The 12,940-nt window shown below is 43.6% G+C and overlaps 1 protein-coding gene across 7 annotated transcripts in view; it reads right to left on the reverse strand.

Moving 5' to 3' along the window:
- Nucleotides 1–483: 483 nt before the first annotated feature.
- RAP1A (RAP1A, member of RAS oncogene family) overlaps nucleotides 484–12,940 on the reverse strand; it is a 33,562-nt gene continuing 21,105 nt past the window's right edge. For all 7 annotated transcript variants that reach the window (XM_065038405.1, XM_065038401.1, XM_065038402.1 and 4 more), the window contains 6 exons: nucleotides 10,771–10,839; nucleotides 9,031–9,087; nucleotides 8,469–8,609; nucleotides 5,444–5,587; nucleotides 2,696–2,811; nucleotides 484–1,207 (listed from right to left, as the gene is read on the reverse strand). In XM_065038405.1, coding sequence (XP_064894477.1) covers nucleotides 2,725–2,811; nucleotides 5,444–5,587; nucleotides 8,469–8,609; nucleotides 9,031–9,087; nucleotides 10,771–10,839 — 498 coding nt within the window. In that variant the 3' untranslated portion in view covers nucleotides 484–1,207; nucleotides 2,696–2,724. The remainder of the gene's footprint in view (nucleotides 1,208–2,695; nucleotides 2,812–5,443; nucleotides 5,588–8,468; nucleotides 8,610–9,030; nucleotides 9,088–10,770; nucleotides 10,840–12,940) is intronic.

The raw sequence follows: 12,940 nt of genomic DNA on the forward strand, positions 1-12,940 counted from the left end.
TAAAGCAGCTGTTTGCTTTGGTGAAACTGAATTTAGGCAGAACCAGCTTTCAATCCCACAGCTTCGCGTTGAGCAAGAGACCATCACAGGCTCCTGGCCGGATGGGGTTTCATCACAACAGGGATTCTACCCCCAAAATACGTGATCGTGCGAAACCAAAGATCATAGTAAAAGTCAGACGTTGATACAGTATTAAACGGAATTTGTACATATAAAAATAATTGTACAGAGGAAATCTTTTCAGCAGAATACAATCTTTAAACATTCGAGAGAATATACAAAACTAATTCAAATAGCCTTCTATGCTTGAGTGCGTTATGATCAAATACATCCAACAGGGAGGGTGCGGGAAGACGTCGCATCGGTGTGAGGATGGACGGGTGGAATTGGTGCTAACAGGACACTCGATCAACCCGAATGGAACTCGCAAAACATGGATAAAAACCAAAGCCTGGAAACCGTAACAAAAACACAGAAACAAACTGAAAATGTACTAAAATTTAATCATTCATAAAAGCTGTAATTTAATCTGTGACAGTAAAACACAAGAAGCAATATTAGAGTTGGTTTAGTATATTATATATTTTTGCTTTTAAAGCCATAGAAATCAGTTATCCCAGTTTTTTTCCTATAAAAGACCCATTTTTCCAAAGCATTATGCACAAACATCTTTAATTAGAATATAATGGTAGAATGAAAATAATGATATTCTGTAACTTTTAAATATAAAATGAAGTCAATGACTCAAAAAGTTATTTGTCGCAGTGAGTTCGAAGGGAAATTTCAGATAATATATACCTATAGTTATAGATATAAAATATAATGGCGGAACATTTTTAGTGCTTGATGGGGAGAAATGATGATAAAAGGGTCAATATGAATTTTTAATTATAATAGCAATATCTAACATTTGAAATGCATCCATGCTCCTTTGTATAATCATACACTAGAGTCAATTATCTTTATTTCCACATCCGTTAACTGCTATTGCAAAGGAGGAGTATTATTGTCTTAAATTTCCAAGAGATATACACAGAGCGATTTCTTTTTCCAGGGACCGTGTGCAAACCATTTTAGGATCTAAATTCTTCTCGTAGTATAGAAAAACAAGAGAAGCTTCTTCAGATATGTGTTCAATTTCCATAAGGTTTTGAAGTCGGGAATGCTGGCACTTTCCATGTAGGCAACAGTTCTTCATTCCTGCAATCTAGAAAGAGGAGAAATAAAGATGACGGAGGGAAAGTTTCTCATCCTACCATGAGATGATCGCAAACGAGGGTTGTAAAACACGCAGCAGGAGGAGCTTTATTTATTCTCCTCCTCTACTGGGGTTCGTTCCAACCATCCAAGTTCAGGGGTCCGGAGAGAAAAGAGACTTTGGAAACTACACAAAGCATGTTTCAGTTTTATCGTGGCTGCCCCCACCACTGCCACGATAATTAATGAGTGTCCTTCCCATTAATCTGCCTGACGAGATGGGGATATTGAATTCAGCACCGGGTGAATGATTCATTTTACATCTCTGAGATCCTTTTAAATCTCAAGTTGGAAACCTCCCTGAGCCCCATTCCAGCTGGAGCAACAGGCAATGAATTGGGGAGAGATTTACAAAGAATGGGGGAGACACCGTGAAGGGTTTTGAGCATCTAGAGCAGATTTGGGGTACGGACAGAAGCCGACGTTCTGAGAAGCCTCATCAGCAAGTGGCTGGAAGCAGAAGGTCCCGGACACGTCCCCTCGGGCTGGGGACACCCGTCTCCGAGAAGTCACCCTGCCTGACGCCACAGTAGCTAAAATAGAAATCCATTCAAATCTATCACCTGAGGAACAGGAAAAGCCACTTAAGACGTGCTCCTCCATTCCTTTTCCTAAAGCTATTGTTTCCCCGCAACCCTGAGCTATTATTTTCTGGCACTCAAAGCTCAGGATAAGAGACTCATCAGTCAATAATGTGCAAGTCACTAGAAGCCATTTTAACCGCTTATCCCCCTTGGTACATCAATGGCCACTGACAGGGCGAACTTCAGAGCCAGCAGAAGGCAGAGAGCCACTTGTCTTCAGGAATTCACCTCCGAAATCCTGCTGCGAGCAGGAGTTTGTCTCAAACAGAATCACTCGTGTGCCAACACAGCCCAGCAGTTCACGGGGCAGCCCGGGTGACGTTCCTACCCAAAACCTCAAGCTACAGAAACGCTGTTTTCCTTCAGGAGCGCGACAGAACAGCTGTAAGCACACAGAGTTCCCTGCCAAGATACACAGGAAGGTTATTTATAGCTACATCCAACCTTGAGGTGGCGTTTTGTTTTCATTTTTGGTTTGCATTGCTCGTGTTTTTCGGTTGGCAGCTTTTTATTTCTGTGGCATTCAAAATCCGTGTCCCACCCAAACCAGTTTGCAGTTGTCCCCATAGCACCCAGGGCTGTGACAGCAGCTGCAGCAATAACACAAGTTCCACAGATGCTACTGAATTTCAGCAGAGCATGAAAAGGAAGCAAAACTTGGCTGTGGCGGCTGCAAGAGCAAAGAGTTCCTGCTCTGTCGCACTCATCGACCCAAGCGAAAGGAGAAAGGGAGAGAGAAATATGTCTCTGCCAGGTCAGTCAGTACAAGCGACTTCTTAAAGTCCAACACAAGCAGGATGGGAAGGATATTTGTATTTGGGAGCGGCTGGAGATAGAATTCCGACACCTCTTACCTGGCTCAGAGCTGCTGCGCGATGGGAGCCTAGAGCAGCAGACAGGATTTCTTTTTAGGCTTCTTCTTTTCCACTGGTGTTTTTCTATTTATCTGTCTGACCAGGTCATAAAAGATCTGAAAATGAAAAGCACAAACTGAGAAAATCCAAGTGATAAAACACTGCGCAAGTGTCAAAAATGAGGCAGGTCGGCAAGCTGATGCTCTTTCCTTGTGGCTGCAATCTTCTAAATTCAATTGAAGTGCCTGCATTTACTAAACCACGTTTCTCAAGCAACTGCTTATGGAACAAGAGACAACACGCTGTTCATTTCCCTCTTTGCCAAACAGACTCGAGCTGTTAATCGCTTCACCTTTTTGCCTGGTCTAATATTTCGAGTTTATTAATCAAATTAGCAAGGAGAAGCAGAACATCTGCCCTGAACTCCATTTCCAGAAGGGGACGATTACAGGGGCCTCCTTCAGCTTCAGAGACGAGTTTCTTGCAAAGGCTTTTGCTGCAAGTTGTTTTCCCAGCAATACTCAACCCATTTATAGCAAAATGAGCTTTACAAAAATGCTTGGAGCTGGGTCACGGTATTGAGGAGAAATATTTAAACCTTCAGCAAGCTCCACCCTTGTCCTTGTTTATTTTTTCCCTTCCTGGAGTGGCTGACGGCTCACAAATCCTTTTTGATTCCAAGGAAATTCAGAAGGTCCAAAAGCAGCTAAAAAGCAAAACCCAGAATAATGCAAATGCTTCTGCTGCCTGTGAGCCAGCAGAACAAACAAATAACCAGTGCGATAACTTGCTTGATTCACTTGTTTCTTCTCTTTGATTTCCTCAGCTTGCATGCTTTTCATCACCAGACAATATAAACTGGCAGAAAACCAGAAAATTAAGATCACAATAAAATCAGAAACGAATCTTCCAGGTAGTTGTTTTCTCCTCTGTGATCTGAGTCTCGCTGGAGGCAGCAGACAGGACAGGGAAATAGGGAGACCCAGGATTCACAGGTTCAGGGTGGTTATATTATGTAAACCACGGGTGTGTATTCACCCCAACAGCTCAGGGTTCTGCCTCCTGGAAAATCCCCTTCCCTGCTCTCAGGAAAGCTTTAGGGCACCTCTGGCTAACGAGAGGTCAGTTTCTGCCACAAACTGCGCAAATACAAATAAACCAGAATTTGTTACACCCCGTGGCGATCTGTTCAACGACTGAGCCGCTAGTTCCTTCATTAACAGTCGTAGTTTTACTACAGCTCAGACACACACATACAAAACTATCCCTTCTGGCAGGAGTCTGGCCTGGCGAGCTATATTTACCGCGTTAGATCAGCACACACTCCAACCAGCTAATCCCAAGCCTAGAAACTGCGATTCCTGCCGCCCAGAGCTCCCGTCCCGTTGGGCTGGGTGGATGTGGGGCTGCGCACGTCCCACCCGCTGCCAAATTAACACCAGGGCCGGTCCAGGCTCCTACTGCTCCTGCTTATCGCACTGCCTCCTTAACGGTCCCGCTTATCACCTGGAACCAAACCAGCTCCGCTCAACAGGGTCACCTTAGCTTTTGTGGCTGGAAGCCTGGCCTCTGTCACAGGCAGATAATTCACGGCAGAGAATAAAAACTCGGAGCCCGATGCCAAGCGGAGCTCCCTCAGCAGAGCTGCACTAGCCCAGGCAGCAGGAAAACCTGGAGTATTGTGTTCAGTTCTGGGCCCCTCAGGTCAGGAAAGAGATTGAAGTGCTGGAGCAGGTCCAGAGAAGAGCAACAAGACTGGGGAAGGGACTTGAGCACAAGCCCTATGGGGAGAGGCTGAGGGAGCTGGGCTTGTTTAGTCTGGAGAAGAGGAGGCTTAGAGGTGAGCTCAGCACTCTCTAGAACTACCTGAAGGGCAGTTCTAGCCAGGTGGGATTGGTCTCTTCTCCCAGGCATCAGCAATAGGACAAGGGGGCATGGGCTTCAACTCTGCCAGGGGAAATTTAGGCTGGAGATTAGAAAACAATTCTTTGCAGAGAGAGTGGTCAGGCATTGGAATGGCTGCCCAGGGAGGTGCTGGACTCACCGGCCCTGGAGGTTTTTAAACTGAGATTGGACATGGCGCTTAGTGCCATGATCTAGTAAACGGACTGGAGTTGGACCAAGGGTTGGACTTGATGATCTCTGAGGGCTTTTCCAACCCTGTCAATTCTGTGAAAACGCACACCGATGGCAAAGGTGTTTCTCATTTAAAGACGGGAACCGTTGACACAGACTTCTGTTTGGGCACAGCCCAAGTTGGTGGCTTAGCAGAGGAGGGCTGCAATGGGCAGCCTGCTTGGGCAGCCAGACGTAGCAGGAATGCGAAAAGCAAATACTTCAAAAACAACAGCCAAAGCCATGCAACTTGACACAATGGGGCGTAATCCACGTTCTGAATAGCAACAGCAAGTTATCTTGAAAAAGTAAACTTTTCCAGATCAGGTTTATCTAAGAGTCATCCAGCTCACTGGGCTTGCTCAGGACCCTCCGCTGTTCGTGGCCGCTGGCACAGGCTATAGAAAGCACTTACCTGGAGAAGTCACCCACACTTTACAGAGAAAAAGGAGCAGATCTCCTTAAAACAAACAGAAAGCAGTAGCTAAATACACTGCATCTCAAGCTTCTCTTGGGCTAAGATCTCAGAACCAGCCTGAATCTTCCTGATGAAGAAATAGATGAAGGACTGCACGCTGGTTTAACGTAGCGTTCACGCTGAAGCAGGAAAGACAAGGAACAGCTGATAGTTACCTCATTAACGTTGATTTTCGACTTTGCAGACGATTCTAGAAAGGCACAGTTACACCACTGTCTTGCTAAGTTTTGTCCCTGTTCTTTGCCGACCACACGCTCTTCCTCCAGGTCACATTTATTGCCAACCAGAATCATTGGAACCTGCAGAGAAGCGCGAACAAGAGACGCATCAGCAAGTTAACATGCAACACGGAGCATTAACGCCACGGCTTACACAGGCATGTGGGGAGGGGTGGAAATACAGACAGCATGAAAAACAATAAAAAACAGGAGTTCAGCAAAGCTCAGACTAGACTGGGATTTAGATGCCTGCCCGGAAAGGGCTGAACAAAGTCCGTACTATAGACACTCTGGTTCCCTAAGAATTAAACACATGGCGGGCGTTGTAATACTAAATGGTAATAGTTCAGCGCAATCTTAAGTTAGTAGAGATTTATTTTCTGTTCTCTACATCCAACACCATTCGAGTAAAAAACTTAATTTACCACCTAAATGTATTTCAGGACTTGCATGTGACCGGAGGCTAAATTGCCTGCCAACTTCGCCTGTTTTAGAGAACAAAACACACGTGTTTTAAGACATCCATGATATGTTTCAGCCCCTTTGACCTCTCTTGTCAACCTGATGTCGAGCCACACAACAATAAATGGAAGTACCTTTGCAAAGCGCTGCCCTGGACATCTCTTCCAATAAATAACCTCATGCAATATTAAAACAAGCGCTTGATATATGTTCAAAAGATTCATAAGGCACAGAGTTTGTCCAAGACAATGACAAAAGGGCATCTGCCCCTCTCATCAAGCCGATGGCTTTCAAAAGCGTCTGGGCGAGTCACCTTCTCGCTCCTTCACCAGGAAGAAAGTGCCTTGGGGAAATCATATTCTTTGTGACATTTCCTACAGAACAACAGAGAAATTTAACACTGTAGGAAAACGACCGCGGCTGGAGTATCTTGGAAATAAAGGCCTGATATGTAACGTCAGGCTTTATCTGCTTCTCAGGCGGTCTCTACCACGGCCGCAGCCCAGCGAGATGTCATAAATAGGTAGAAAAGACCTTAGAGAAGCAAAGAAAAAACACCTCAAGCACCTTGAAAACTCCACAACAACCCCCAAAACCAAAACTACCCGCTGCCAGGTGTCATTTCCACATTGATGAGACGGCAGCACAGGCCTGTGCTCCAGCCACACGTTTTCACAGCCGCTTTGCAGACAGATACGCGGTTCGGGACTTTTTACACCTGAGAATTGCAGGTTACGTGTAATTTTCGATTTGCTTTTACAACCTGCACCTCATACAGATCTGAGGGGCCGATCCAGACAGAGCTGAGGTTGGTTTTGAAGGCCAGGAGCGCGGTGCTGGGCATGCACACAGCAGCATCCTGTTTCCCTTATGCTGGGTAAAAGCAGCAAAAAAACCCAAAGAACTGCTGATAATGGGTGTGCACCCACTCTGTTTCCTGAAGCATTTAATTCTTTGAACAGAAAATGAGTACTTTCCAGCTGGAAAATAAATCATTATCCACTTCCTTTGGTAAATCACAACAGACTGTAGGTTTTTCATCTACTTCGGTGTTAATATTTGTAGTCTCTTCCCAATTCGACTACACTCAAGATTAGGTTTTGTGTCTAAAACTTACAGCCCTACTGATTAGGAAATGATCACTTATTTTTGAGAAGTACGTTTTACTTATTAGATCAGAAACCCAACGTCACAAATACAAATGAGGCAAATCCAAATAAAACTTATTCACAGCAGAGACCAACTGGATATTTAGAACTATCAGCTTAATCCCATTCTTTAGTTTTCTAGATAGTTAAGAGAAACTGTCTCGTACCAAAACACGAAAATGTGTTTTGAACATGTTCAGCAAGAAAACAAAGTATATTAAGATAGAAAAAGTGTGACTTAGATGGGTAAACAGTACAGGTTTGAAAGACAGGAAACTCTATATAAGGTTATTTGAAGACGTAGTAATAGTTTATGATAAAGCCAAAACCAGGGTTTGATGAACAACTATCTTCTGACCATCAACTATTTCATGTAGAAGACTTTGTTAGACATATATGATTTAATAGTTTACGTATTGGTATTTTGAAAGACACATTCTGAACCTAAACACAGCAAAGAACACATTTTCCTAACTCTGCGTTCTATAAGTTCTCAGGCTTGGATTCAACAAGTAACATCCCCCTACCGCAAAATAAATACATGCATTTGAATAATTAAATCAAATCGCTGGAGTCAAAACGAAAGCAACAGTGTCTATTGTCCGATGAACTTGACCGGCTTACGGTGCAAATTCCCCTGGAGCCGAGCGAAGCGCTGGGCTCTGCCCGAGGGGCTGACTGGGGGAGGACTCGTGTTTCCAGGGATTTATCCGGGTGTAATCCCTACCTAAATGAAAACCAGTTTTGCATAAAGAGCAGTTCAGCTCGTTAAACCAAGAAGGGAACCAAAGCCATTCAAAACAAGGTAATGGGGATACGGCTCATCCCCTCCCGGCACATCACAGCGGCCGACACAACCCAACAGCAAAGGCAGCTGCTATTTCTAAGCCATCAGTGGAAAAAAATGGGCCACCTTTTTCACACTCCTCAGGGCGAACCCTTGAATATGTTATTGACTGTTGGGAAAAAAAAATACATATAATTTCAGCTTCTGTGGAGGAGAGAGTTCCCACACTTCTGCACAGCCACGTGGCCACCGGCAACCTCTCCTACATCATGCATTGAGACATTAAAAGCCTGCCAAGGAGTCCCAGCGACTGGAGTTGGGGCCTGAACTGGCAATATGGTGAATAGTTTTCTTCTGTCAAGCAGGACTGGATGCAAAGTATCTCCATGTGATTTTTCCTTGTTTTAAAAAGGGATTTAAACACCCGAAATTACAACCTTGCGACAGTAGCTGAGACTCCTCCAGCCATTCCCAGGGACACCCGCAGCACAAAGCTGAACCCCCCCGATCATACACGGGAGCGACATTTTAAACATCTGCAAAGGAAAAAAGATATTCCACTTACATCTTCAGTGTCCTTAACCCGTAAAATCTGTTCCCGCAGGTCCTGTAAGTCGTTAAACGTGGACTGTGCTGTTATAGAATATACTAGTGCAAACCCTTGACCGTTCTTCATATAGAGATCCCTCATTGCTGTAAATTGCTCCTGTAATCAAATATTTTTAAAAGTAATTAGCTGGTGAATATGGCAAATGAACAAAATAATACTTTTATTATAATGGACAAGTATATGGTACTGTGCAGCACACATTTACATTTTTATCCCTTACAGAGATCCACTGAAGCATGCAAATTTAATAAAAGCATTAACACATTTCTTTCCCTTTTTCTTTCCCCCCCCTAAGAGAGAAAAAGGCTTCTGGAAAAAAGAAATGGGGAAAAAATCAGGAGTAGCACTAAAAATGTATCTGCAAACAAACTGCTCTATGCCCCAAATCATAACCCACGGTGTTAAGATTTGGCTGACACACTTTGTAGTGATCGTTTGTGTTAAACACGTGTCTGCCATAGGACCAGACAACAGACCGGGACAAAGAAACCCCATTCCAACTCAAAATTGTACTTACCGTCCCTGCTGTATCGAGGATTTCAAGCATACACTGTTGACAGTCTACTTCCACTTGCTGGGGAAAAAAGGGAAGACACACATGCAATTGAAACTAAAATGGGCCAGGCAAGAGGAATATCAGCTTCATTTTTACTCCTGTGTAAAGAGCTCTGTGAGCAAGGCGGCCACGTGCACCACGATTAGAGGATTAATTATGCCCCAAGCCAGGCATTCGGGTCAGCTCACTTCTGCTCCAGGCCTGTTGATTATAAAGGTGTAAATGAAGCCTAAATGAGGCCTCTCAACTTCAGCGAGATCAAATCCACTCTTAAAAATCAAACGACCTTAAACTTCTATTTTTTATATTTTGTTTTGCTGCTAGGGAAGAAGGGAATAAGGAAGAAAAGGAAAAGCAAAATATTTAGTGATCCTCAGAGTCAGGCTTAGCAAGGAATTAGCAGGGCTCATTTGGAGAGCTTTAAACTAGGCTCGAAGGGGGATGTGGTGGTAGCTGGGCTTGCATCAGTAGGGCATCACTCGAGTTCATGAAGGCTGGGAGGCGTCCCACACCCCTGGGGTGAAATGGGTGTGCTCAGCTCGCTCTCTGAAATGCCTGCACACCAACGCGTGCAGCACGGGGAATAAGCAGGAGGAGTCAGAAACCTGTGTTAGGGCAGGAGATTATGACCTGGTGGCAATTACGGAGACACGGTGGGACAGCACACATGGCTGGGATGTGGTCATGGATGGCCGTGTCCTTTTCAGGAAAGACAGGCCAGCCAGGCATGGTGGTGGAGTTGCTCTTTATGTGAGAGAGCAACTACAACATATTGAGTATTGTCCAGGCACGGATGAGGAGCAAGTTGAAAGTCTATGGGTGAAAGTTAAGGGGCAGGCTGGCAAGGGTGATACTATTGTGGGTGTCTATTCTAGGCCACCAGATCAGGGTGAGGAAGTTGATGAGGCCTCTACAGACAGTTAGGCAATCTGGACATCCATAAATCCATGGGCCTGGATGGGATGCACCCACTGAGAGAGCTGGCTGAGGTCATTGCTGGACCGCTCTCCATCATCTTTGCCAAGTCTCGGGAAATGGGAGAGGTGCCTGAAGACTGGAGGAAAGCAAATGTCACTCCAGTCTTCAAAAGGGACAAGAAGGAGGACCGGGGTAACTCTAGACCAGTCAGCCTCACCTCCGTCCCTGGGAAACTGATGGAACGACTTCTCCTTGGCACCATCTCAAGGCATATCAGGGATAAGAGGGTCATTAGGGGCAGTCAACATGGCTTCACCAAAGGGAAGTCGTGCTTGACCAACCTCATTGACTTTTATGAGGACATAACAAGACGGATGGATGATGGCAGAGCGGTGGACGTGATCTACCTTGACTTGAGTAAGGCATTTGGTGCCTTTAATGATGGGAACACTTATGGTAATCTGTAAAACAATGGGTTCCTTGACATCAGTGGCGTGAAGAAAGCAGCTCTGTGGACAGAATTACGTAACGTGACAGCAACAGGGATCCTGACAAGGACTTTTGCTCAGCAATTACAAGCCTGCACCCAAAACAGATGGAAAGAATTGCATATGCACATAGCAAATATTGATACCTTGGTGTTTTCAAGTAATAATTATATGTCAAATTACAGCAAACAGAACAGACCCTAGTTCGGTTGAGCTGTTCCCATCTCTTTGTTGCACTATTAAAAAGAAGCAAGCTCTATGAGACTTGAAAGAAATAAGAATAATGTTATTTTACCTTTCTGTATGAATCTTCTATTGTTGGGTCATATTTTTCAACAAAAATTCCCTGAACAAACTGTACAGTCTAGGCAGAAAGGAAACAAGAAAATTAAGTGGACTGAACACAACCAGTAACGTTTACCAAGAAGCATTTTATGAAAAAGTAATGACTCAAAAACTACTCCACAAAATTCAACAGTGGGAAGCACAGACGAAGACACATAAATTTCCATTTTTAAAAATAAAATGTGCATCATTTCTGTCATGTTAAGAATCGCTTTATTCATGCACGGTTTTGAAACTTTTTTGAAATGTAAACTGTTTGCTTGCTTGCTTTTTCATCAAAGATGATCTCCTCAAAAACGCCTTCACTTCAGCGCCTGCGACTTCGGAAGAACAACAAGAATCACCAAATATGGAAGACTTGAAATTTAATCAGAAGAACTGGCAACCTGTACCCTGTGGAAAATCCACATTTCAATTCAAATCACATTAGATTTACAGTGGAGCTACTCTGGATTACATGCCCAGAGCACAGACGTATTTCAAAGCAGCAAGTTAAATCTGGAGTGTCTCCAGTGACTCAATTTGTATTAAACCATTAAAGGAGACATCACTCATTTCACAGAGGAAGTCCTTCCTCTCCTGTATAATTATTCAAAGCAGATCTACCCTAAATATTTCCCATCAAGCTGTCGTTTGGACGCGACCCATCCCTGGACATCCAAACTCCGCACATGCCGCGCTTTGGTTTGTAGAACAAGGTGGTGGTTGGTTGCAAAACTGAGATTGCAGCATTTCATTTTGTCTCTTTAAAAATCAAACACACCGACTAACTCGGGCCAGCTGAACTCTCTATGACTCTTTTTTAAACACAAATGCTGCGAAGTCACTACCTGTTTCGAGAAGCTGTATTTTGTGCGGACAGAAGGCTGAGATTTTTGTGCAAGAGGGTCCGCATTTGTCACACCAACACTTGCAAACTTTCAGTACCACATGCAGAACAACTCACTGTAGGCTGGAAACTGAGCAGTTCCTCATGGTTTGCTTTGTTTTGTTATAAGAAGAAAAGATTTCTAGCACTACATCTTTTTAAAATCATCCTACATCACTAAATAAACTCATTTTATACTCTAATGATCAAAGTCTTTGCTTCTCCAGTAGTTTTTTGCCACACTGAAACGTGCCCCAGTCTGCCTTTCAGATAACGGGTCTCAGCAAAATCATTATAATAAGATAATGTGGATTGCAGCATTACACCAGCAATGGAAAACAATGATAAGAACTGTAGGTTACAGATGTGAACCAGCCTTCGGTGTGAGAACCTGACAAACCACTCACAACACTTTATCTCCTTTAAACACCCAGAGTCTTATTTGATGTCCACAAACACAGTACTGTTCAGGAAAAAAAATAACCCCCGTATTCTCTCGTCAAATTGCTCGATTTCTAATAAATCACTGTTCTAATTTGTTCTCTCAGCTGACGCTCGTGTGTTCACACAGACACCAATCACACACCATCTTAATTATCATCATATTTAACTTCATTCATAACGTGTCCTACTATGTAGTATTCTTAAGCTGATGCACTTTGCTTTTATAGATTACAGGTGGAAAGATGATACAAATCTGGGGTTGTTTTCATGTTATGGTGGATCCAAAGCTTTTTAAACTCTTCCTTATTTTGAGGGTTGTGCATCGCACCTTTGAGATTTATATAGGACTATGCACAACTGGATCCTCTTGGTAATTCTGTCTACTCACTGATACTCCAGAAGATTTTTACTCTCATTAGAAATGGGGAGAAAACTATTGTACAGGTAACAAAGTCCTGTGCCTTAATAACCGCGAAGGTTTTTCTGCTATGCTGTCATTGTGACCAATAGGCGCGATCAGCATCACGTTGGCACAGAAGAGTTAAACCAACAGGGAGGATTTGCAGTGAAACAACACCATATTGTAATGAAAACACAGACTGCAAGGCAACACCAGCCCCTTTGTTAGACATCGTCGTTTAGACAGTTCGAAGAAAGAAATTTTAAAGTGACCCCCGTATTATTTTAAATCTCACCTTGTAACATCTCCTTTCTAACACCTGTAAATAAGTAGTCATCTTAAAGCTAAATATATTCACTCTTAGCTGACATTTGGCACTTATAGTGTCCTGTTATAAGCATATGGATC

Source organism: Columba livia, chromosome 22 (assembly GCF_036013475.1).
Source record: "Columba livia isolate bColLiv1 breed racing homer chromosome 22, bColLiv1.pat.W.v2, whole genome shotgun sequence".
In the NCBI taxonomy this organism is placed as follows: domain Eukaryota; kingdom Metazoa; phylum Chordata; class Aves; order Columbiformes; family Columbidae; genus Columba; species Columba livia.